Here is a 25,786-nt window from a genome sequence, read left to right on the forward strand (position 1 = left end):
TGAAGGCCAGAGATGTGGTTCCCCTCTTCCCTTCTCAGCTCTTTCTTTATTCCGAACTCCTCTTTCGGTCCCTTTTCTTCAGCACTTTCTTTCACCACTTCAATCAACCTCCTCCTCCACAGCACCTCTCCCTTTTTGTGCAGAGTATTACCCACTTTTGCCAAATGGCATCTTTACCGAAAATCTTTTTGCTGCATTTTGTTCCACTTTTTCTTTACCACAAACCTACAGATTGTAAGTTCTGTACGATGTATAGAAAGGGGGAAGTGCGGGTGTCTCCCTTGCTGTTTGTGGTAAAGAAAAATGTCAACATTGGCCTAAACAATTTGATGAAATTGCCAATCTGCAAAAGTAGAATCGGTAGGCCTTCATAGATCCTTGTACAGCACTCTGTTGCTTCCTAGCTAGGTTTGCGCTTAATATATCACATACACACATACATATCCTCTCCTCTTCGTCTCTTTTCACCACCTCCTCCTCTGTTCCTCCTTTCACCACCCACTTCACTTCTCCTGTCACCACCTCTTCCTTTGATCTTACTCTGTACACGTCTCCTCCTGCAGACACCCACACACTTTCTTTCCCCGTCCTGTGTTATATAAGCTGACAAGACACTGTCTTCAGCTCCCGAAATCCAATTACGGCCATATTTTCTGCAAGCCAATTGCTAGTTTTGGCATTACTCTCTTGGTCCTTTCCTTGGCTCTTTGTCTGCTCATCTCTTGTTTTTGTCTGATGAACCACCTCGGGTGACCTTTTCATAACAGAAACTAGCTCAATTCATGACCTTTTATGGCTAAAATATCTGGTTTCTAGAATCCGAGAATGATGAGACGCACCTGGTTGTTGAATCCTCCAAAGTGGTGCGTGTTTCTTAAGAACCCAGCGGTTGGTTCGCTGGTTGGAAATGCCACACGTCTTACATAACATTGTTTGAGAATAACTCTCAGGATGGCCTGCCACTATTCATGACATTTGAAGATTGCATCTGGACATGGTCTGCTGTTGCTTTCTGCTTGAGGTGTACTTCGAGTATATTACAGAGACCCTGTTCTTAGACCCATAATACCCTGTAGCCATCTTTTTACCAGCTGAAAGCCTGTAACCGAATGTCCTACATTGTTTTTAACAAACAGCATGTCAGGTTTTACTTGCACCGATAGTCCTGAGTCTACCGTGTTGTTAATCTAATTTATTACCAAAGAAGACAGACTAAAACATGAATGCTTGAATGTGCTACCATTGACATTACTTACATACCTTTATACAAAGTGCTCAACAGATGCATGTCATCAATGTTGCCATTACAAGGTTTCTTCTCGATTATATCAATCTGTTATATGAAATTATATAGTGTTGCCACTTCAAAACGTAAACGTGGCCTTTAATTCGGGCAATTAGAGGACAGTATTATCGACATTTTACTGAAATCCTTTTAATTCTTCCTTTCCAGGTATCACATGATGTTGCTTCGAAAGTGCATCCAGCCGCTCTTCTTGCCGAAACCTTCATCTCTAGGAAGCCACAGACACTTCTGGGGATGGCTGAATGCTGTTTTCAACAAGTAAGGAAGGCTATTATCTTGACCCCAAGGGAAGGTCGGATTGAGATGTGTATTGATGGTTCACACTTAAGGCAGAACTTAAACTTTTGTTTTCAGTGAGAGTACCTGATTCAGCCTTATCAAATCTTGTCTCTGCCAGATGAGTGAATAGACAAAAGGGGCGTGGTATAGTTGTTTTGCTTAACAATCGTTAATGCGGTTTGTGCCCAAACGCGAAAGGAAACTGGGCAGTCAAATCCAGAAAATATTTGCTTAACCGAGCATTTTAGGTGCTTGTGCGTGATCCTGTGATCTACGATGTCTCGAGGTGTACACATGTGAAAGGAAGGCTCGTACCGCCCTGGCACCTGTCTGGAAGAAAAGTATAACTTCCTAGGTGGTCTGTAAATTTAGACTAATTACTTGGGCCTGTCATGAACAGGAGGATCAAATGGGACAGAGAAGGTCTTTTAGCTTTTAGAGGGAAGGATAAGAACAAAGGTATCTGGCAACTGGACACACGTGAGAGAAGTTTGGAACAAGGAATTTTGGTTTCAATGCTTATATATATGGTTTCTCTCACAAATTGCCTGTTGTCACTCCGAGAAGCACCTAGACTCTTCTTTAAAAGTAATGCAACATAATTACATTTCAACATTCGGTCTTGTCAAATGGTAAAGTTTACATATGAATGTTAGGCAGAATCCTGTGCAGTTCCCTTGGGGAACACTGCAAAAAGATTAAGACTACAGGAGTAAGCAGTAAACCCAATTGGTAGCCGTCTGCACCACCCAGATTTACCTGGTAGCTGTGGCTGAGCAGTCAGACTTCTCTCAAGAAGAGTAGGGCAGTATGCATAGTATACACAATAGGGCCAAAACACAGTAGAGCAAACAAACACTGACCAGAGCTCTGTATCAAAAGTATAGCGTTATTTATTTAAGACACACTTTAGGCAATACACTAGCACTCTCAATGAAAAGTAAGTTAAAACACAGTCAGGTAAGTATACACACCTCCCTTAATAACTATCAGACAAGTCAGGGTTAAAGCACAACTATTTGTTAAGACAGAAGTGAGCGCTTACCCTAGATGGCACTCCAATAGTTTAGGTTAAAAAGGGAGAGAAGAGGCAGAGCATAAAAGAAAAGAGTTCGGCCCACTTTAAATGGAGCAAAGCGAAATGTGCCCAGGATCACACGGTTTAAAGTGCACTGAAAGTCTTTGCAGAGTGTTCAAAAGAGGTTCGGGTGATTCAAAAGATATAGTTAGAAGGCCTGGAGCCAACTCAGTTTAGAAGCCAAGGATTTAAGGGTCACAGTTAGTAATCTGTAGAAAGGGAGGCCAGGCAGGACACAGTACCTTAAAGAGAAAGGAAGCTCCAGCGGGGGCAGTTGTTCCTGGCAGTGGTTGAAGTTCGTGGTTCCGACCAGGGGAAGAGAAGATCTCGTCGAGGAGGGGACGTGGAGTCGTTGCACTGCACAAGGATGAAACCAGCCGCGGAGTTCCCGATTAAAAGGTGCGGTCCTTTTATTTGCGGTCAAAAGTGGTGAGCTTAGCTATCCGGCCGCTGGGGTGCTTGGCACGGGCGATTCAGCCAAGTGACGTCTTTGGAAGCGAAAAAGGGCAAACTGGTTGGTCCTAACTGCTCAAAGGGAGAAGACTCTCCAGCAGAAGATCTTCTCTTGTCGTTGGAAAAGTGGTGAGTTCGTTGCAGCAGGGCTTTACCGGTGGTGTCGTTGGTTGCAGTTAGCTCAGCTTCTTCCCTCTTCGGATTCTTAGGTCCTGTGGCAACTTCTGAAGTTCCAGTCCCAAAGGCCCTGCTTTTATGCAGAAAAACCCCCATTCATCAGCCTAGCTGTCAATCACACATGCTAAGTGGTGAGCCGGGCGGCTCACCACTAGGCCAATCAGAGTAGAGTGCGACTTGGGTTGCCGAGGCAACGCAGTCCAGGGTGCTTATTCCCCACTCCACCCCTCCTATGGAACCCAGGCAGAGTGGCACAACTTGGAGGGCTTCTGTGGAGAAGCCCGCCAAAATAATGGAACAAAGGGCTCGACCTTGGTCAGAGTTACAGAGACGGACACAAACGCCATTTTGGAACCGAGTTCTGGCAAAAAGACCCAACCGTAGATTTAATATTAAATAAATAAAGCGGCGGTATCTTTAACATTGCACCAAAAAGTGGTGAGTTTAAAATCAATGGGAAAATCCCATAGAGAATATTCCGAAGGAATATTTCGCGTGGTAACCACTGCCACCAGCCAGAAACTCGACAAGGGGGGACTGGACAATGCCCCCTTGAAAACAGACCCAGGGGCAAGTATATTAACCCCTTCCAGTACTTCCACAATATGATGTTTTGTACTGGTTCCATTCACAATTTTGGACTAGTAAAGCCAATGGTGACTTTACATGCCCTGAGAGACAGAGTAGTCAGTCCCAGGGTATGGAGTCTATGTTGGGGAGTCACTATGACACCCCTGTATTACTGCACTGAGGGTGCTGTGTAACACACATACAAAAACAGATGATGCCCTATGGAGTAAAAAGAGGTTACCCCATAGCCCATGAACAGATACAAAGTCAGAAAGCACCTCAAATCATGTCTAAGAGTGGGAGGAAAAGAGTCTCGCTCTTAGCAGGAGAAAAAAACAAACCCCAAAAATCCAGCAAAGCTGCTGGGGGACTCACTAGGTTTGGGAAATTAGACTTCTAAGAGAATTCTCCCTAACAATGAAAGATATGCAAGGGGTACAGGCACATCTTATAAAAATGTTAAATAAAATTAACTCAACCCTGTCTCATGGTTACAGCTCTGGTGTTAGCAGGGGCAAAATGGAAATAAGGCAAGTTACCTGCTGCAGGTACCTCCAATCCCTTGGGCTGGAACGCCATTAAAATGTGGCAAAATCACAAGTAAACACCTCAGTAGAGTAAAGACAGCTGGAGAAGGTTTTTGGAATATTTGGCTGTACATCCTCAGGCTGGCGTAATGGATATGGGTGACCCTGAACACTGGTGTGGGAAGCAACAGTATTCCTCGTAGCTGCAAAAGGCAGGCATCTTTCATAACAAATGAAGTGGTAAATACTGTTTACATCTTTGATGTTTGTACAATTGTTCAAAATACCCAACGCTCCAAGAGTAAAATTGAGCAATGGATTGGGTGTAACAGCACAATGTTACCTTTGTGGGTGTGGTTTAGGTTATGGGTCTTGCCAGCTTGCGTTTAAGGTAATTTCAAATGTTTAACTCCGTAGAGTTGGTTGGACTGTACAATACATAGGAACATTTTGAGATTTGTGTGTATAGATCTAGATATCCTGCTATCGTTTGAAGTATTGATTCACAGTAAAAGTTCTAGCTTGTATTTAAAATATAATTAATGTAAAGATTACTTATAAACATCACAGTTATGTATTGTGTAACATACTTTGCAGTTGGTACTCTTGGTTGTACTGAGCGTGCAGCAGAATGTCATCAAAGACGCATGATAAACCCAGTGGGGATGCCGCTTGCCTGCTTAGCACTGAGCAGCTTCTGTGAAGCTTCTGTAAAAATGGCTGCATGAATATCTTTACGGCACACCTTTAGCACACTGTTTTTGTTCTCACGCTTCTATGGCTTTGGGTATCCTTTCAGAGGTTTCTTGATGCAGTTGTGCATTCAGATTTACTCTTCACCATTTTTACTTCTCCACCTTTTGGGAGGCCACAGACCTCTGAAATGTTGTTTTAAAAAAATCAAAAGTCACCCTAACAATAAAGCTTTTGTAAATATAAAGCATTTATACAAGTTTGGCCATCAAAGACTTTAGCTGTCAGGGTGTTATGACTGCTAACAGTTTAAAATTACTCGCAGTGTTGTGGATCAGCCAGACTCGGAGGAACAAAATTGCATTTACATTTAAAAAATGACAACCAGTAAATTGAAAATGACAACTGCAATAAAATGCCTCTCTGCTGGCAATCGGCCGCCCTAGGCCTGCGCCTAGTCGGCGTTGTAAATAGTGTATGCCTCTACCATGCATCATATGAGGTTCTAGACATTGTTATAGAGCCTGTGGAATATGGGTTGCTCTTCTTTTGTAAGCCTAACATATTTTATGCCCACAGGTTCAGGACCACTGTACAGTACTCTCCTTAAAATCAGCCTTCTGTGCAGCTGCATGGCTACTTAAAGGGACACGTCAGTTTTGATCTTATTTTTCACTTCCCTTCAATAATAGCACAGAGTAACATTATGATTGGTTGACTTTTCTATAAGCCAGCCATTTGTGTTTTTAAAGTGAAGGTATTCATATACAAAGTCAAGGACTAGCCAAATGTGAAAATAGACATGCCAAGAATCTGAAATGATTAAAGATGAATACTACATTTAGTGTTTAACTTGCCTTATCGTAGTATTCGAATAGTTCATTAAGAGCCTCATTACATTTTTGCTGGTAAATCTGCTGATGTATCGCCAAAATCTGCCTCTATGTCCTATGGCTTTACCACATGATAAGGGTAAGTCTCTTGTAACCAGAACTAATGTCTGGCAGAGGGACTCCCAGGAATCGCCTTGTTTTTTGCATATTTAAGTAACTTTGGGTCTCCCCCTAAGTTGCTAGGAGAATCCAGACATGGGCCCCTTTCTCACTATTCTTGGAGAGGCACAGCTCCACCCTACTGATGAGGTCCAACCAGACCTGACCTGTACTTAGGTATTTTGTATGATATTCATAAATATGGTAAGGGATTAAGTGATCCAAATGTGAGGTTTTATTAAGTAGGTTAAAATTGCATATTAGTATAAAGAGATTGAGATATGCGTAGTAATAGTGTTTTCTGAAATGCTATTTGGTATTTATGTTGTAGGTACATTGGTATGAGAGGTATCTTGCAAGTGGTAGTAAGCATGTTTGATAGGTGTGCACGGGGGGTGTGTAAAAGTCGTGGCCTCTGTTACCTCTGTCAACAAATACATGGTAATGTTATGATGCAAAGGCAAAAAATTGTGGTACGGACCTGTACTTAGGTATTTTGTATGATATTCATAAACAACTTCCATGAAGTACCCCTATTACAGGACAACCTATCCCACAAGAAACTACACCTGACAACATACAGGTTCACTCTCTCATGCACTCACGCTGTCCAAATGCCATTCAGGCCTCACATGACAACAGATTCTGAATCAATAACTAATTATAACTACTTAACCAATTCAATGAAGGCAAGACCAAATTGCTTCCTTTACTTACGCTCGTGAAAGCATCATCTCTTAACTTAAAAGTACCTCTGTTATTCATTCCGGCAATTAAGATCATTCACAACTTAAGCTTTTTGAAAAAAAATTCCAACGGGCGGAAATGCAGCGGCCCGCAACAGAAATGGATTTACCAATCCATCTGCCACACTTCCTTTTGTAAATATCACCTCCCGAAGCGTTCCTTTCCTGGTATGTTCATAATGCTGCTTTTCATTGCTGCCAGCCACCTGCTATAAAAATTGTACTCCCTTTGCCTCCTACCGCATCTCTCAGTTCTTAAGTAGGCTCCAAGCCCCTCAGGAACTACTGACAACATGCCCTCAAAGATCCTCATCACCTCATATAAGTGATAGCTCCTACATGCACCTCCTTAGCGCTGCTGCAAATGGGCCCTTGCCCCTCCAGGCACTACACATGTTGTCTTGGGCAATATTCTTTCATCTCTGCACATGGACTCTAAGCCCCTAAGGTGCAGCCACGGGCTACAAGTCTCTTAGGTGCAGGTATGGGCTCCAAGCCCCCTCAAACGCTGGAATGTCCCCCCAGGACCCTCCTCTGCTCCAGGCGCTTTTCACATTCGCCACCAATCTTCTATTTAACATATAGGTGCAGCTTAGGTTCCCAACCTCTTCTATTGCTGCTGCCCCAACTCCAGGCCTCAAGCTGTACAACATCACTCCTCATTGTTTCTTTTCCCGGCGCAGCTTAGGCTCCAAGCCTCTCCTGTTGCTACTGCCTTGGGCTTATAGTCCTCAGTTGCACAGCATGCCTCCTCATAATTTCCAGGCGTAACTAGACCCCAGGCCTCTTCAAATTGCTACTGCCATGGGCACCAAGCCCTCCATGCTGCAGCTAGTGGTCCCAGACCCCTTAAGCAATCAGTCTCTGGGCCCTGAGCCCCTCCTCAGTCTCTTGCTTTCCTCTTTCCCTGACCTGTCCTTCTAGTGACAGGCCAGCTGGCCCCTGGCTCTGGCGCAGCCCCTTACTTTCTGCCCCTGAGCTCCATGCGCTGGGCCCTTCTGCGCCTATAGTTTTAAGCGCTCGCCCTACCTGGGAGGTCTTCTTCTTGGGTTGGGGGGAGGTGTATGTGCCATCTTCAATGCTGTCCCCCCCAGCACAGCCAGCATCCTCGTCGCCAATGTAGAACTCCTTGTTCCCCACAGATGACCATGACCTCAGGTGTAGTTCCAGTACATTATGATAGTCATATAATGTCAGGTACATCTGGGTTCAGGGCAACATACACCTGCATCCTCCCAGGTAGGCTTACATCTCCCAACTGACCACATAGAACCCCATTCACACATTAACATTCTAACCCTTAACACTCCATTGTCAATCAATACACTGACCAAAGGTTCCATTAGGATGCAGGAAAATACCAAATCCCTACAGGCCCCTTTCTCACTATTCTTGGAGAGGCACAGCTCCACCCTACTGATGAGGTCCAACCAGACCTGACCTGTACTTAGGTATTTTGTATGATATTCATAAATATGGTGTCAAAGCTGTTGAATTGATTATTTCTTCAATATATTCTGAATATTACCTACTTTTTTATTTTTTTTATTTGTGCACTTAGTTTATTTACAAAAACTTTAAGCACATGTATACAAAACAGAATTTAAGAACAATAATAAAACACTCTTCAGTTTCACAATTTTGCCCTTTGTGATGAGATCAAATATATAAATACTTAGAATGTTAATAGCTAAAATTAAAAATCAATCTGCAGGTTTTATGTATTTGAAAGTGTCGGCTCTGCTTCCTTCCATATATAAAAAGCAGCTGCTACTATTACTATCTAATTTGCCCCAAACAAAGAGGTTCAAAATTGGTCCTTAGCAATTTAGCAATGTCCTCGATACTTTGCACAAAATTGACATAGGCCTTTTCATGACATTCTTTCATTAACACACAATTAGTCAAGATGTGACGACTAGTCTCAGTTACCTTGTGACACAATCTACAAAGGCGTACTTCAGCAGGAGTGTTTTGCCAAGAACCAATAAAGTCCATGGTATGTAATATGTTTAGACGCAGGCATAATACAAAGCGTTTTATTTCCCTCTCGCATAGTTTAGTCAGATAGCCACATGACCTATACCATGTAAAGCTTTGTCATGAATGTTCATTGTACCTTTTTTTTTTTGGAGAGTTTATCCACATTTATCGCCCTGTCCCAGCATCTTGATTTGTTTTTTATCTTAATTTCGTAGTTATGATCTGTGCTTAAGATGTCTGGCTCTTAATATAATGCTTCTATGACCCTATCCACTGTCTTTTTTAGTTTGTTAATAAAAGTATTTTTCGCTAGGGTATGATTACTGCTTCCCACCAACAAAAATAACTAATTTTAGTTTTGACTGGTCTTCAGAAATTTAGCATATATCAAAGTTCTTTGAACCCACCAAGTTGTCATTAGTGAGGTTGTCCCAAATTCCAATCTCAAGGCCTCAACCGGCACAGAGTTTGGGACCTTGATCACAGTTTGCAGTAGTTTGCTCTCCAATCTCTCCAGCCAACGTAGTTGCTCATCTTTTAAAGCTACCAGTCCGTACAGGATGCTTGGGACCATACTTGAGCGATAAATCTCGAGAAGGCCCTCGATATTATGTCCACCACAGTGCCCTATGTAGTGCTTAATCGTCAGCCATTTTCCTCCAAGTTTTGGCAATCACCTTCTCACCATAATAAGTAAATCTAGATTTAATTTGTATAGGGAATCCCAGATATGTATATATATATTCAGTTACCCTTTCCATAGGGACATGTTTTATATACCACACATGTTTACACTTCGTCAGTGTCTGTTTACCCAAGGACATGCTTTTCGACTTATCTACATTTATATCCATAGCATTGTTGACAGCATATACACCTAGAGCACTCATCGAGCTCGGTAAGTCAATTTGTGTGAGGTCTAGGACTATGATATCATCGGTGTAGGAAATCCATGGTATCCGTACGCCGTTTATTTTTGGTGGAACATTTTGAATTGTACGAAAGACCTGATTCAAATCTGCCATGTATAAATTGCACAAGATTGAGGCCAATTCGCACCCTTGTTTGAGGCCACAGTTTGTGGCTTGATATTTCGTACACAATCCTGCCCGATTTAAGTGAACCAAAATAGATGTATTTGTATGCAGCTGTTGGATATAATGTAGCAAGTTTCCATCTATCCCCATGTTAAGAGTTTACGCCAGAGCAAATCTCTAGGAATAAGGTCGAAGGCTTTTCTGAAGTCCATAAAACAACGGTATTCAGCTATTAAATATTGCAATACAGACATGTTGGTAGTTGTGTTATAATTTTTCTTAAAACCGGTCTGGAAATAACTGAAGATTTTGTTTTCCTTCACCCAGTCTCTTTAAGAGGTGTGTTGCAAAGATCTTCTGACTGGTGTCCATCATAGCTAGAAATCGGTAATTGTGAGGGTCCACCCTATTGCCTTTTTTAAAGATGGGGACCATCACAGATTTACGCCATGACTCAGGTACACTGCCCGATGATTCTATATGCTGGTATAATTTTGTTAGAATCCGGGCCCATAAAGCCAGATGAGTTTTCATAACAATGTTTTGGATACCGTCAGGGCCTGGTGCACGGGAGCTCTTTAATTTAATTATGATGTTCGTACATTCTCCTCTTCCACATCCAGCTATTCATGTTTACTTTAGATTCATCTAATATGGCCACTATGATCTGGCTTTCCCAATCATAATACAGTTTTTCAATGTAAGCCAGACATCTGCTTCTGCCTTCTCTCTTCCTCTCCCTTGCTGATCACCTGCCTGTTCCTTGCACTGGTCACTCTCTGAATTTGGGCCCAGGTCCCTGCCTGTCCAGCTGAAATCCTTCACTGCCTCTTGGCTCCCTTGCACTGTGGTCTGTATCTGTAACCCTACAGTCCACTCCCTTGCACTTATTTGCCAACCGCTGGTTGCACCTATGAGTACCCGCATTTGCCACCCGTTGGCTCCACTGTTTTTTCTCCTTGGTCCCGCACTTCTCCATCCTCCCCCCTACCCTCAGCACTTCTCCCCTCCCCACTTCCCTGCTCTTGCACGATCTGAATGACACAAGGCCTAGTAAGATCGTTGTTTTGTCCTCCTTTTTTGTTTCCCCCCTCCGTGTCTTGTCGCGTCTAGAAACACTTGTGTACAGTTGCATTATACATGCCATATCATATCTATTTATTTAATATACCCATAGTTGAACAGCTTTGTATATACAAAAAATAACAATATTTTAAACTTTACACATTACGAATAAAAACATATGACATGTCATCAACAAAAGGTATTTAACATAAATGCTACATCAATATCCACAAATCAGCATTACCATATTTAATATCAAAAAAGTCTAAAGTACCCCATATCATAAAAAATCTAAAATCTCTTTTCATTTCCAATAAAATTTTACCATAAAATATATAACATTTTAATCATCACCCTCCATAAATTTAGGCCAGATCTGAAACCTTTCAGAGCAATCAACTTGATTATTATATGATTTAATAAAACTTGCCCTTATAGGCTCAGGACTCGCACTGTTTGCAATTACATGTTCCAGCAATTCCATCACATTATCACCACAGCGTCTGCACATTCGTTCTGATCGAGGGATTCCGTTTTTACCACCCTTTATTTCTAAGACATCACAGACATTACATTTGAGCAGTAGGTACTGTCTAATGATACCACTGCTCGGAAAATAATTCATGTATTTAGGCTTACTATAGCTGTCACTTCTATATTGAACAAACGGTCCACTATTTTTCTTAATAGATAGCGCTGTACAATAGGATTATCATGACTATAGATGAATAGCTTCTGCTTTAGCCAACATTTAGTCACATAGATAGGGCTAGATACAGAAAGATGCCCACAGCCAGTAAGCTATTTGTTGTAAAGATTCAGTATCTTACCCCAAATCCCCAACGTATTATGATTTTCAGGACACCTATAGGCCTCAGCATATTGTATCATTATAGTCCCGTTATTAAGACTTCACAACTTTGCATAACACATGACTTCTCTAGAGATAAAAACGGACAGAATCCCAGGTATAGATATTCAATAGATAACATTTGAGGCATTCTAAATAGCCTGCACAGTATTTTCACCTCAAATTTGATAAGGTCTGCGCTAAGCATGTGGCCCCATATTTCAATACCATAAGACAAGACAGGCAAGATTTTCTACGTATACAGCAGCAAGATGGTATGAGCTGAGTAACCCCCACTTTTCCCAATAAATGCACTTATGGTATTTACCATTATCATACATTTGGCTTTAGTTGTATTCCAGTGTATATTTCACTTTAAAGGGTCTTCAACATATAGGCCTAGATATTTATAGGATTTTACACATTCAAATATAGCGCCATCCAATTGCCAAGTAGTTGTAGGTTTCAATTGGGTTTGCCAGAGAACACCATAAACTTGCTTTTATCAATATTTACTTTCAGAGCATTCTTTTGTGCAAAGTCACCAAGTGCATTAATCGTGGATTGCAAACCTTTGGGGGTATGGTCAAGCAATAGGAGGTCATCTGCATAGGCAGGCCAACTGATTAATTGTGAACCAACTTTTACAGAGCAGTTATTTATGTTACTAAACGCCAAATTCAAGTCTGCTAAGTAGATTTTAAACAGTGTGGCTGCAACAATACATACAGCCCTTCTTCACACCTCTACCGGTGTATATAGGTGCAGACAATCTACCAATACCATCTAAGCGCACCTTGATAGTGGCGTCAGTATGGAGCAGCATGAGCATTTTTTGTAGCCCCAGCAGGATGTTCCAGGCCACCAGTTTTTGTCATAGTCTGTTCCACATCACAGTGTCGAAAGCAGCGCTGAAATCTATGAAGACACAATATACTGCAGTCTCTCTTCTAAGCCACGCATATTCAACAGCAGATACCAGAATAAGAGTATTGTGAGATGTAGTAGTTTTGCTTCTAAAACCTGTCTGATTTGGGCGGCTCAGGATGTTATTCTCATCGATCCATGAGTTCAGTTCAGTCAACAGTACCTTCGCAAACATTTTTGCTGGAATGTCCAGCATAGCTAACATGCAATAGTTAGCTGGCACATTCCGGGGGGCCTTTTTTTTATAGATAGTTAAAATATGACTCTTACACCAAGTAGTAGGAAGTTTGCCAGATGTTCCAATATCAAGGAAGAGAAAGTACAAGGCATGTGTCCACAGGTTTGGAGACAATTTAAGCAGGCCATTACACCATCCGGGCCAGCAGCACGAGATTTGTTGAAGTGCTCTATAATTATGGTAATATCAAGAATCGTCGCCGTACAGTTCCATGTAGCATGTGGAATGGGCATCTTCTCATCTATAGGGACGCTGGTCCCCAAGGTGGCTTTAATGTGCTCAACCCAGGCCGACTCGGGGGTACAATTAATTGGCAATGCACTTTTTCTGGCACCCCTCATTTCTTTCAAAATGTCTGTGTTTTACTAGCGATCGCAAGCAACGCAATCCGTTGCCATTTCTCCGTTTCACACCAGAAATTGTGTTCTTTCAGCCATCTCCTAAATCTTATTTTTGCAAGTTTAATCTGTTTGTTAATTTCATCAGAACTATAGATACTTAATATTGGATATATATAAGCTGAAATGTCGGCCCGCAGTTGTTTTTTGGCTGCCGTAATCTTAGGATCACGATGAAATTGCTTTTTGTACACTTTATTACTGCGCTCATATGGACTTTTATAATTTCTTTGCTTAGAAATTAGATATTTTACACTGATAACCAATGATGCAAAGGACCCTGCTTTATTAGATGACAAGGTATTACAGGGCACAGTATATTGTTGTATAAAAACTGGTAAAAGACTGTCAGAAGCACTTTTTCCTTTGTCCAAGTTATGTGGGTTGCAATGGATGTGGTTCCCCCTTCATTTACAAATTTAAATCATAGAGACGGGGCCAAAGAGTCCTCTTTAAAGGCTTAAAAAGGACACATAAGGGCAGATGGTCACTTTCTTCCCGAGGTAAGATTGATATATCCTGTACCAATGATAAGCCCCCTCCATTTACAAATACAAAGTCAATGGTAGAAGCACTCTTCCCCCTAACCCGTCTATATGCCTTTATGTGCATCCCCATACAGAGACCGCTCAGCCAAACAAAGCCATAAGCTTCCAGTGTACTTGCCCATACCTTGCCTTGTCGATTAGCCATGGTCTGCCTTATAGGTGCAGATTCAGGTGACCCATTAGACTCAATATCACAAATGTCAATATCCGCGTTGAATTCTCCCATAATCCATATAGGCAAATTCCGATTATTGGCATATATGATAGATTTCACTAATGATAGATTTCTGTCAGTGAAAACTCCTTTTGGGGGGGGTCATAAACATTAATTAATACTAAGGTCGTCTGTGCGTAAGAGATTTTTACAGCTTGGACCATCAATGACGAACCAGGCACTTCAGATAGAGACCAAGGCTGCAGAGCCGAAATCAATGGTCCTTTTGTGGCTAATTGCTGCAAGGTGGTGCGGCCATCTAAGTGGGTTCTTTCCATTAGCCATGTTTCCTGCAATAGTATGATTGCAAACAGGTCCATATGTGACCAGAGACCATCTACACCAAAGAGGTGAGAAAAACCCCTCGTAGTCTAGGAGAACAGAATATTAGTGTCATTGAGACATCAAGGAGAAATGAGATTTGAAAACAAACGGCAACCATTGCCAATAGCCATCGCAAGGATCCAACTGCCCACAACCCGTGGTGCTGGCTAAAGTATCTCTACTAGAGACCGGAGGAATCGAACATTGGTTAGATGAAACACTGACTGCTTGATTAGTAGGGGTACAACCAGGATGGTGCACACCCAAAATAGCAGCATTTCCTGTCGAAGTTTCAGTGGTAGTAGTAGTAGGAGGGACCAGCCGCTTTGTATTCTGATTAGGGGGACCAGTTTTAGAGGGCCTAAGTTTTGCAGCGTTTATATCAACAATGTAACAGATGTACCCAAGTCTATATAACTCAGCCTCATATTTAATAAATATAATGTTGCATCTGATTTAAACCATATGTTAGATATACTGGTAGAAATATGTTCCAACTGATCAACAATTTTAATGTCATTCAATAAAATCACTCTTAGAGCAGCAATAAAATGAAAGATGCTAAGTACTGCAGATTTATTAAGGAGAGGAAGAAGTTCTTCAGTAGACACTGGCTTAAGTTATAAAGCTTTCATTTTTATACGTGTAGCAACGGTTGGGGTGCTAATTACAGCATTGGTGTTATGTAGGGAGGCTAGAGCCCAAATGTCAGTTAGTTTAGTTTGTCCAAAGTCATTAGGAGGAGGGTGGATGTTAGGCGCCGGCATGGCACATAAGGATTGAGGTTCTTCTACGGGACACAACCCCATGAGGTGTGTCCCGGAGACTCATCACTCCGAGGTAACAAGGGCACATTTCCGGCTACAGCAGTTCAGTTAATGCACCAGCTTTGGCTACTTGCATATCATTAGACACTGCATCAAGAGGCTTAGTATTGTTCCATATCACAGAGTCAATAGATTGTATAACATTCCCAGGCACATTTTTCTCAGAAACAACACATACATTCTTTCGTGTTTTATGTCTTTTGGCGTACATCAAGGCCTGAGATGTGGCTTTAGATTTGTGTTTAGTTGTTTCACCCTTAGCAGGTATAGAAATCTTTGCAAGGTCATCAGGGTAAATGGTACTAACTTCAGTGGATCTGTTCACAACTCTGACCAACTCTTTAGATTATAAACACTACCGACATGGCCAGATAGCTCAGTGTTAGATCCCTGATCTCTAACCGTTTATTTTCCAGCCTCTCTCACTTCTCAACCAAGGTAGTCAGTAGACATTCAAACGCCATAAACATGTCATTCGAGGTCATACTCGTCACGCTAACTACATTCATCACAGAGTCAATCATCTCACTGGTCATAGGATAGACACTTTCATTCCTGACGGTGTCAACTGTGGATTTTTTCATGGCTTCATGATTAGTTTGATCAACAGATAGTGTTTCAACAGCACTATTGGGGCTAGGTCCAATGTCAAAAAAGGTTTGGGGGTCAGTCGTCGAGGGACAAGGGGTAGATGTCATGTCCATTAGATCACCCAGACATTCTACCTCTGGAACAACGGTAATAATATCTAGGTCGGTGCCAAGGCCAGATGGACCAGTAACATCATCATTGGACACTTCATTAATAACACTCTCAACCTTGGATTCTTCGTTAATAGATCTATGGATCATAGCAATAATAGTAGCTTTTACAGGTGTCACCATCGCTTGCACATTATCCGCCTCATTTTCTTTCAAGATGCAGTTCAGATTAGGCAAACTAGCCCGGGATGTCTTGGTATCAGGTATATCAGTAGGTTTCACAATTTCTGGGACCGAGAAAGCAGAGACTACAGACTTTGGGACTGCATCTACAGCAGGCACAGGATTAACAGATATAGAAATAACACTGTCCAGAAGCTCCAAACAGCCCAACGACAAATTAAGGTCAGCAACTATATCAGCAACAGCATTTTCTTCGTCAATCTTACTTAAATCACCCATTTTAGGGAAGTAAAATGTCATTTTTCTCGCTTTAGAAACAGTCGACGATCTAGTTATCATTTTCGAAGTGCATGTCCGCCTACGAGTGGCACCATCAGTGTCGTAGGCAACCAAGTTGCATGGAACAGCCAAATTAACATCGTACCCCCCACACGTAGACATACTGGAACTGAAACCACGAGTTCCACGGGAAACAATGGAGTACTAAAAAAAGGAAGACGAACATACAGGAAAGGATTACTCTCTCAGGAGATACTCCATGTGTTTACCACCAAGAGCATGGCGCTTGATACTAACAACGGGGTAATTACCACCAACTATAGATGATTTACCCTCTCTAGGTTCACACTGCGCTTGAAGCAACACTTTCACACTGTCATTGGTTCTGTTTTAACGATGCAGAGATGCAACCCCTGCAGACAACTTTGACATGTAATGTTTACAGGGGTATGTGTCAACTTGTAAACAAAAGGGAAACTACAATAGTTATAATTAACTCGGGCACCTTACAAGGACGATGGAAGAAGTACTTTCAGGAGTACATGGCTTCCACTGCTAACAGCGACCCAGCAATCAGCTATCCGCACTTTCCTATGCACTCCCCATATGCGCCTGCGCAAATGCGTGCGCTCAGTCCCTAATATAGTGGTTACGGGATCAAGGGGCCGGGGCTTTACACTGTAGCGAAATTCAACATAAATCTGCAAAAAATGAACAAACAGTATGAGTACTCATCAATAGTAATGGAACGCTGATGCTATTATAGCCCAAAGTAACACGAAAATAGTAGACCTTTTCAATTTGCAGAGTTCTTGTGGAGGTAGGGGTCCACAGCAGGCACTGCTAACAGCACTTTCCCATGAACTTCCCAAATGCGCGCATATCATATCATTTACTTTCTGAGATGGGATTTAACTCAGCAGGCGACAGTCCCATATTATACTCGTTAAATTTAGACCACAATGTATGGCTATCGTATGATTTCAGCCAACCAAACAAGAGAAGCCAATTGGAAAGTGCTTATGCTGTTTTCCACAGTTATTATATTTAGTGGCCACATTTTTTATGTAAATCTGCTTTTCACCCCAGTTCAATATTGTGTTTGTTTTAATTGCAACTCCAGCTTTCCGATAGAGTTGCTTTTTTGTCAGCTATCAAATAATCAAACGGTTTTCTTGCTTTAGTACAGTGCTTACAAATAGGGCTGTCCTTCGCCTTGATCAATTGCTCTAATTCCCAGTTAGTTTTTTGTAATGCCTTCTGTAGGTTGCCACGCTTATCCCATAATGCATTGTTTATTTCCCTAATGTTCAAAGCTGTCCAACGTAGGCCGTTTCCCTGAGAATTTGAAGCAACCTGGCATCTCATATACTCAAGTCGTATATAGTGTGTTCATGTTTAGCTCCCATCTCAAGGCTGCGTGGCCACTCAGTTTATTAAATTGTACTACTACCGGACTGCACCTCCTTTGTGTGGTGGGATCACTTATATGTGTACTGACCTTCCGATTTGTCCATTTGTATGTCAAAGGTCCACAATGTGCTGTATATAGAGGCAAACAAAGCGTGACCAAACACAATCATTACTGAGCAAAGGGGGGGCTAATATATGCAGGTTTCTGACATTTAAATCACCAGCTATAACAATATGGCGTCATCAATAATGGACATTATGCCTTTGGTTTGCGTACCCCTCGGCGGATCGTATACATTTATGATCAAGATCGCATTCGTTTTGTTTTTAGTTATTTGTAATATAACTGGTAAAACAGAAGGGGACCTCTTGATATGAGGGAGGGCAGTAAGAGTATGCTCCAGCCTTGCTTTAATTGCGAGCCCACCACTTGCACGCCCCTTAATGGAGGGAACAGCATAGTTTTGTACTATCTAGAAAGCAACTATAAAAAAGATTTGGTAGACCACGTCTCCTGTAATAAGAAAATGTAACTTGCTGTTATTTGGTCCAAGCGTGCAGAATGAAATCAGAAGGGGCGATACTTGCGTGTTTTCCTGGATATCCATCTCAGTGGTTTTCTAGTAACACAATGTCAGTTTGCTCCATTTAGAATTATTTCAGGAAGCCAGCATTCACCTTCCAGAATATTATTTACAGCTTTGTCCTTATTAGTTTGGACGGCACGTAAGACTGCTCTCTCTGATATTCGTACAGCCAGCAACTATGTTTCTTGCTTAGATTGGTATTTTGTCAGTTCGTCCGAGATGTGCTTCTTACTTTTCCATCAAAGGATGAGTGATAATCCCATTTGTGTGAAAGTTGCTGCATATATTTTGAGAAGTGCTGTCGCCAGTACTAATGAGAATTCAATTAAAGCCCAATTGGTAGTGCTTCCCGTGCGGGGCAATTCAACTCGTTTTATATCCGAAGACCTGATCTGATTTAATTGCACTATCTGTTGAAAAATCGCGAGGAGCTGAGTCTGGTTCAGAAAGGGGCTTTTATTTGTAGGATTTATTTCCTCCAATATGGCCCCTGTGCCGAGGTCTTTTAATGCACTAATGTCCAAAAGGAATTTTTCGTCTGATACAAAACTTTCTGTTCCAAACATGAAGGTTTGATAACCGTTCTTATTATCTCGGGATTACTTTTCTGTTTAGTCATTTTTGGGAGTTTTTGGCTTCAGGTTAACAGTTTGCTGTGTGGGCCTGTTTAGTACTACCTTTCAAACCGAACCATTCGAAGAAGTATTAGACACCCTTTTTCTCTCTTGGGCGACCTCGTTAATGGTGCAGGTGCCTCTTTCTCTAAATGTTTTAACTTTTGTCGGGCACTCATTTTTGACCTTTTTTTTAGGCCTTAAAGGCGGGCACAAATTTAACAGCTTTGGTTACTTTTACTGACTGCACATTTTTTTGTGTTGAGGGATCAAGCTCAGCTACCGGTAGAACAATAATCTCCTCATAGTCCCAATTGTGTTCCAGGTCCTCCGGTTGCAATGATAGGATATATGGACATGGGGCAAATGAAAGGGAGGCTGGGCCACCGCACACCAACACAGACGAGGTCCTGGTTATGGTAGTTGGTTTATTTTTCAGAATACTTTGTGATTGTATGTGGGCAAAGATTGATTTTTCAGTCAATTCTGTCACCTTTGCGAGAGTTTTGTATTGCCTATTCAGCTATTGGCATGGAGAGTGCTTCAACCTTTGCCATTATTGTATTAATGCCATTTAGTATTTGCCTCTCTAGAGCGTCCCCTCACTGTCCTCTTCCCTGTCGCTCTCATCATCATCCTCGCTGCTGGTCTCAAAAAGGGCAGGAGTGATCAAGAGCAATGTTCGGACAGTGAGATATGGTAAGTTTGATACATCAATATCAATGACGTTGTAGTCAAAGATTTGGGCAGGACACCCCTTTTCACCACCCAAAGTGGCAAGCCTCAATCCCACGCACATCTTTAATAGTGAGTTATTTTTTTCTATAGTGCGCGAGTGTGAAAGCTGTGCATATCGTCAACCAAAATCAAAGATGTTTGATGGTCCCCTTCTGTTCTCCCCACATGTAAGAAATCTGTAATATCAGCTTGCATCCGATTTATTTTATGGGGTTGTGATTTTTCCTCTGTAACATACATTCTTTTCCCCGCCAAGATCAAGCTTCGTTTTTTGGGTTTGCGCTTTAAAGCAGTCGCACTTCGTAATGTAGTTCTGCGAATAGGTGCAGATTTCTTTTGTAGAGCTGACCTGTGTCGCATTATCAAAGAACAAGAGGTCTTGCCTAAAAGCCGGTATAGTTTCAATTCGGACTCCGGCAGTGCAAGAAAACAAGCCATATGGCACTTCTAAGTACTCCTGCTGCACGGCATAAAGACAAGGAATCAATTCGAACTCCGGCAGTGCAAGAAAAAAAGGCACATAGCACTTCTAAGTACTCTTGCTGCATGGCACAGAGACCAGTAACAGCTGTGGCCGGTCCAAAGGGAAAACACACTTTAAGTCAAACACCAGGCTCAAAGGGGCACATTCCCCCGGTGGAAATTCTGATGAAGAATCCAATACCAAAGCAAGGTGAAGATTGTGCTGAGCCTAAAAACTTGCTCAGCGCAGGAGGTGAGTTGATGAGTTTCAAATTGGACGTTAACACAGTTCGGCAAAGTTCAAATGCGTTTTCACAACCTGTGTTTTCACAACCCCCAAAGGGGGCAGACCAAACACCCAGGGTTCTGTATTGTGAGAAACCTGGAGGTGTCTCCCTGGCTAAACCCTGGGGAATCTGTCATCCAGGTGGCCAGGACACAGCCATCGCAATTGGATCCAGGTCCTGGGGGTGGACCAGTGAGGGAGGATCACCCTCATGGGGGGTCCTCAGGGAGTGAGACACCAACGGGTGAGACGCAGTATCCCCCTTCTTTTAACTCCTTTTCCCCATCCTACCACTTAGAGCATTCAAAAGGACTGCCCCACCCCCTTTCTGACACACACTTTCGCACGACACACCAGAGAACGGACAAACATCAGAGCCGTTTACCTGACATGTCCCCATACAAGGGTCAGGCAATTGATCAGAATTGCACACAACTGACGGCCCTTTCCCTTCCCCACAGGAATAAAACGTGGAGCAAGAGAGAGCACAGTATGAGCAAGGCAGACTGCATGACTAGACAGCTATCCAGACCCGGCAGTTCAGGAGGAGGAGGAAGGTGGCAAATAACGAGAGGTAGATGAGATGAGACACGTCCTTGCCCTCTTCAACAAAACCGTGCAAACACTCTGCTAAAAAAAATCATATGGCCGAGGACAATAGCTCAAGCGTGCTACAGCAGATGTTAATGGCACGCGGAGCGTATCAACGCTGATAAGCCAGAGCGAGAGAGACTCTTGCTTCAGTGGTACCGGCCTTGAATCCAGTTAAAGAGGAACGCCAAGCGGTTGATCACAGCTGGTGAGTCGAGGGGAGAGTCGATGAGAACCTGGCTGCGGTGAATGAAAGTCGCAAAGTAAGAAAAGCTTAAAGAACTATAACATTGTAAAGTAGAGACCAGCTGCAAAAGAGATCCGGCAACACATGGGTGCTGCTCCATGAAACCCTGGTCAATCTCCGTCTGAATGAAACTACAAATACCAGACGGCCATAGGGGAGCCGCCAAGATGGGTCAAAGTGATCATACAGGATGTCAAGCAAAATCCCCATACAGTCGAAAGCCTTTTGACGTAAGAACTGTGAGAAAGCAAGGGAAGTGAATCCCGCGAACATTGAAAACAAATGTGAATGTGTAGTTGGCAAGAGTGACCCCCGGGGAGGGATACTGACAAGAAGGGGGGAAGACAAAAGTCCCAAGAAACAGTGTGTTCACAAGAGTGAACCCGATCGAGGGATGTCCACTGGAACTGTTTAAAAAGACATTAAGATTTGTGAAGGAAGGAAAAACCATAGTGAACCCGGTGGAGGGAGGCTGAAAGTAAAGAGGGGTATGTGCCCAGAAAAGGGAAACACAGGGGTGAAGAACTATCATCTAATTAAAGAGAAGAATGCTGTGATTGAACATTTGTTTCGATACTTCGGAACCTGGCAGGCCCGCAAAAGCGAGAGAACATAGATATCTGAGGTCCTGACATCAGGAAAGAATGTTCTAGGGATTTGTGCCCAGAAGAGGGGGATACCGGGGTGAAACTCATCACCTAAAACCCACAAAAAGGGAACTGTTTATTTGATTTATGAGACAGGATTTGTGAAAGGTCAGCGCCCAGAAGAGGGGTGAATCCATCGCCAAAGAAAACATGAAAAGGAACTTTGTGTTTGTTTAGTTTTTGAATACGCCAAGACCTCGAAGGCAAGAGACTTTCAAAAGAAACGAGACTTGGCCATCGACGGTCCTGATAGCTGCAAGTGGAACTGTCGTCTCGTACTGCAGAAGTTCGAGAGTGTGCTGTGCTCCAAGATCCCGCCTTACCCCGTGCTCAAAATGTGGGGAAGGGAGTCCCAGGCTACCGCATACTGACATATTATTTGTGAACATTTCTTTCTTTTCTTGAGCACTATCCCACACCCCTTTTTGTATTAGTTGTAAGGTTTGGCAATATGTTTTTTAGTATAGGCCCTTTTTATTTGACACAACGCTACTAGGACTGCCTTATTTTTCGGTTGATGGTCGACGCTTGCTCCCATCTTAGATTTAGGTTTAGATTAGGCGTTTTTCTAACCTGCATACAGTTTAATAAACACCCTTGAACTGTGATCACTTGTGTCTGTATTTACTGTTGCCACCATGAGTTCCTTACAGTACTCATGGTGATATCAATCCACAACTGGCCGGTAATGGTAGTAAGTTTGCAGCCAACCAGCACCGCAGTCTCCTGACTGCCGACTGCCCACTTAGAAGTCCCACTTCGCGGGAAGAACCCGCTTTGATATGAATGTGGGAGGAGCAATTTTCCATCCTTGATGGAGGTAGACAACAGACCAGCAAGATAGCAGCAAACCTTCCAAATGACTGCACACTTAGAAGTCACACTTTGTGTGCAGTCGGCATTAACACATCAGCATTTACTTTATTTATAAACTGCTCCTACATTGCTGAGGAGTAGGAAAGTGTTGAGACCCCTCCTCTTTAAACAATACTTATAGGAATAACCTTAGTGTGGTTTATGGCTGTTTTTCTAAAATGTGTTCGTCTTTTTAGTGCTTTACCATTTTAGAAACAATCCTATTGAGAAAATGAATTGTAATATTTATAATTTGTTAATTTTGAAAACTGAGTCCATATGGGCGGGCAATGGGAGAGGCCACTATATAAATGATTGTATCTTCGCCTGTCTTTTGTGAACATAATGCATAATTTGTCAATGTTTAGACACAATCTACAGCGTATGCAAGAAAATTATTTCCTTTTCAGTTGCATAATGGCAACAGATACCGGCTGTGCTTGGGCATGGCCATCACAATCTCTCCGTACAGGTAGGACACATTGGCATGCAGCATGGGCCCTCACAAATAAGACTGGTGCAGAATGGGTGATACCAGTGCTAGCTTCCCGACTAAAATCTTCAGGATTGGCACATTGTCTCTCGTATAGGCTTGTCTGTCATAACGACAAGCTTCCCACCCACAGATCGATCGTGGACAGAGCGTTCCTCACAAACAGTGCATTGCTTTTTTTAACAAATCGGTACTGTATTGGCATGGCCACGGTAAACATTCCTACTAAATAGTTATGGGTAGAGCATGGGCATGACAAATGCAAGCTCATCTCACAGACGGGTGCAGACATCATGGACCTGGTTAGTGCAAGCTTCCCTCACAAAAAGGTGCAAGCTTCGCTCATAAAAGGTACAACAAAGGCATGGGCAGCCCCAACTCTACTCTCAAACAGCAGCAGATGCAGCACTGGCGGCAAGGTGAGTGCAAACTTTCCTCAAACAGTATAGCATGTGTAGGCCAGGGCAAGCTTCTCTCTCGACTGGTTACATGTACAGCATAGGTATTGCAGGTGCAGTATTGGGCAGGCCCAGTGCAAGGTGTTCTCACATTTGGGAAAATGTATAGTATTGGCAAAACAAGGGCAATCGTCACTGGCAAACGGGCACCTGTACAGAATTGGCAAGGACACAGCAGGATTCGCCAACATATGGTTAAAAGTACAGCATGGTCATTGTAAACTTTCAACACACATGGGTACACGTACAAGCATCATGGACCAGGGTAATACAAGCTTTCCTCTCATTCCTTTCGGCAATCCCTCGACCCCATGGCTAGAGATCTGTGGGTGGAGGCGGAAGGGTGAACTAGATGGGGATGGGGCCGTCGGCACAGTGGTAAGTAGCCCTGCATGGACACTTAGTCTTTCCAACATACACACAATCGAGTACATCTCTACTATCAATACTACCTAGTGTTCCTGCTAGCAGGTGTGGACTGGCCCATAGGGCAAAAGGGCAATGCCCAAACCAAAAACGCATAATGCTAGTGTGGGGGGCACTTTTTTTGGTCAAAGTCGGCCACTTTTATGGCCGATGTGGGCCAGTTTGATGAGTTTCTTGATTATGTGGGTAGTAGTTTTGACCAGTGTTGCTGTATAAATATTCTTTGAATCGCACAATTTACATTACATTTTTATCAAAAAACTCCCCTTTGGGTACTATTCAAATATCGGTCACAAAAGTAATAATTGCCATTTGAAACTGTGGCCCACTTTTTCATTAGTGTCCGAGTCAGTTTTAGGCCCCAGTTCGACCATGCCTGCTAGCCAATAGCAGACTGCTCCTGGTTTAGTTGGTCAGCCAGATGTGTAGAGCGGCTTGGCAGAAGCGCAACTGCTCTTTCACATACATGGTACAATGCTGGCCATTGTGTTGCCAGTGTCACTCCTTTCATTTAGTGGGTTCTGTTTTAATGTGACCCTAATTTAAAGGCTCCAGGCCTCCTTTTCATTCCCCAAATATATCAGTTGGCACCTAGTTACTTCACTAACCTTCTCTCATGTTGATCATTGCTCTGCACTGCACTACTGATTGTTCTTCCTCCCTATCAATTGGCCTCTGTTCATTCCATTTAATTTGCATTCGTATTGTACAAAACTTTTTCAAAATTACACAATCCTCCAAAGCCTAAGTCCATTAAAACAGAAAACCAAGAAAAAAAAGAATACAAAGAAAGGAGAGGGAGGGGAAAGAGGGGCCTTTCTCCTGAGGTAAACACTGGTTACTAGCTGGGTCCCAGGCCAGAGGATGTAGTTGCCCCACAATTATACCCGCACCCACTCCTTATGTTTCCACTATAACAATATCTCATTCATAAATGCCACTGTAGTTTGCAACACGGACATCTTTTCCCCACTCAAAATAAAGGCCCACCAATCCGTCCGCACCCAAAGTTGGCACATCTTTTAGGTGCAGACTAAAATTTTTTGTTCTTTTTTCGGTCAGCCCCGTACCAAACAGCAGCAGATGTTTTAATGTTCTGCTTGATCCCTTTCTGAGCAGAAACTGCATTTGTTGTCTTTCGGGGCTTTTGCTGGCAACCTTGACCCAATGATTTCATTAGTCAGCAGCAGATTCAATCTGAGCCGTAGGAATAGGTCTCTATGATATCTGGATGGGAATTTAACCAGATATTTAGGTAGCTCGCCCAGTGCCCTTGCCTCATAAGCCAGATGGTAGTGTAGTTTATAGGCAGAGGCCTCGGTTAGGGTCAGCAACTGCATTTGTTGTCTTTCGGGGCTTTTACTGGCAACCTTGACCCAATGATTTCATTTGTAAGCAGCAGATTCAATCTGAGCCGTAGGAATTGGTCTCCGATATCTGGATGGGAATTTAACCAGATATTTAGATAGCTTGCCCAGTGCCCTTGCCAGATGGTAGTGTAGTTTGGAGGCAGAGGCCTGGTTTAGGGTCAGGATCCAGTCCAACTCCCCAAGTTTAGTTTTTAACTTAGATGG

At 42.7% G+C, this 25,786-nt stretch overlaps 1 protein-coding gene across 1 annotated transcript in view; it reads left to right on the plus strand.

The window, feature by feature from the left end:
* DMAC2L (distal membrane arm assembly component 2 like) overlaps positions 1–25,786 on the plus strand; it is a 586,679-nt gene that overhangs the window by 135,692 nt on the left and 425,201 nt on the right. The window contains exon 2 of the mRNA XM_069638980.1: positions 1,454–1,564. Within this exon, the coding sequence (XP_069495081.1) occupies positions 1,454–1,564 (111 nt within the window). The remainder of the gene's footprint in view (positions 1–1,453; positions 1,565–25,786) is intronic.

This window comes from Ambystoma mexicanum, chromosome 14 (genome assembly GCF_040938575.1).
Source record: "Ambystoma mexicanum isolate Mex_15411 chromosome 14, UKY_AmexF1_1, whole genome shotgun sequence".
NCBI classification, from domain to species: Eukaryota; Metazoa; Chordata; class Amphibia; order Caudata; family Ambystomatidae; genus Ambystoma; species Ambystoma mexicanum.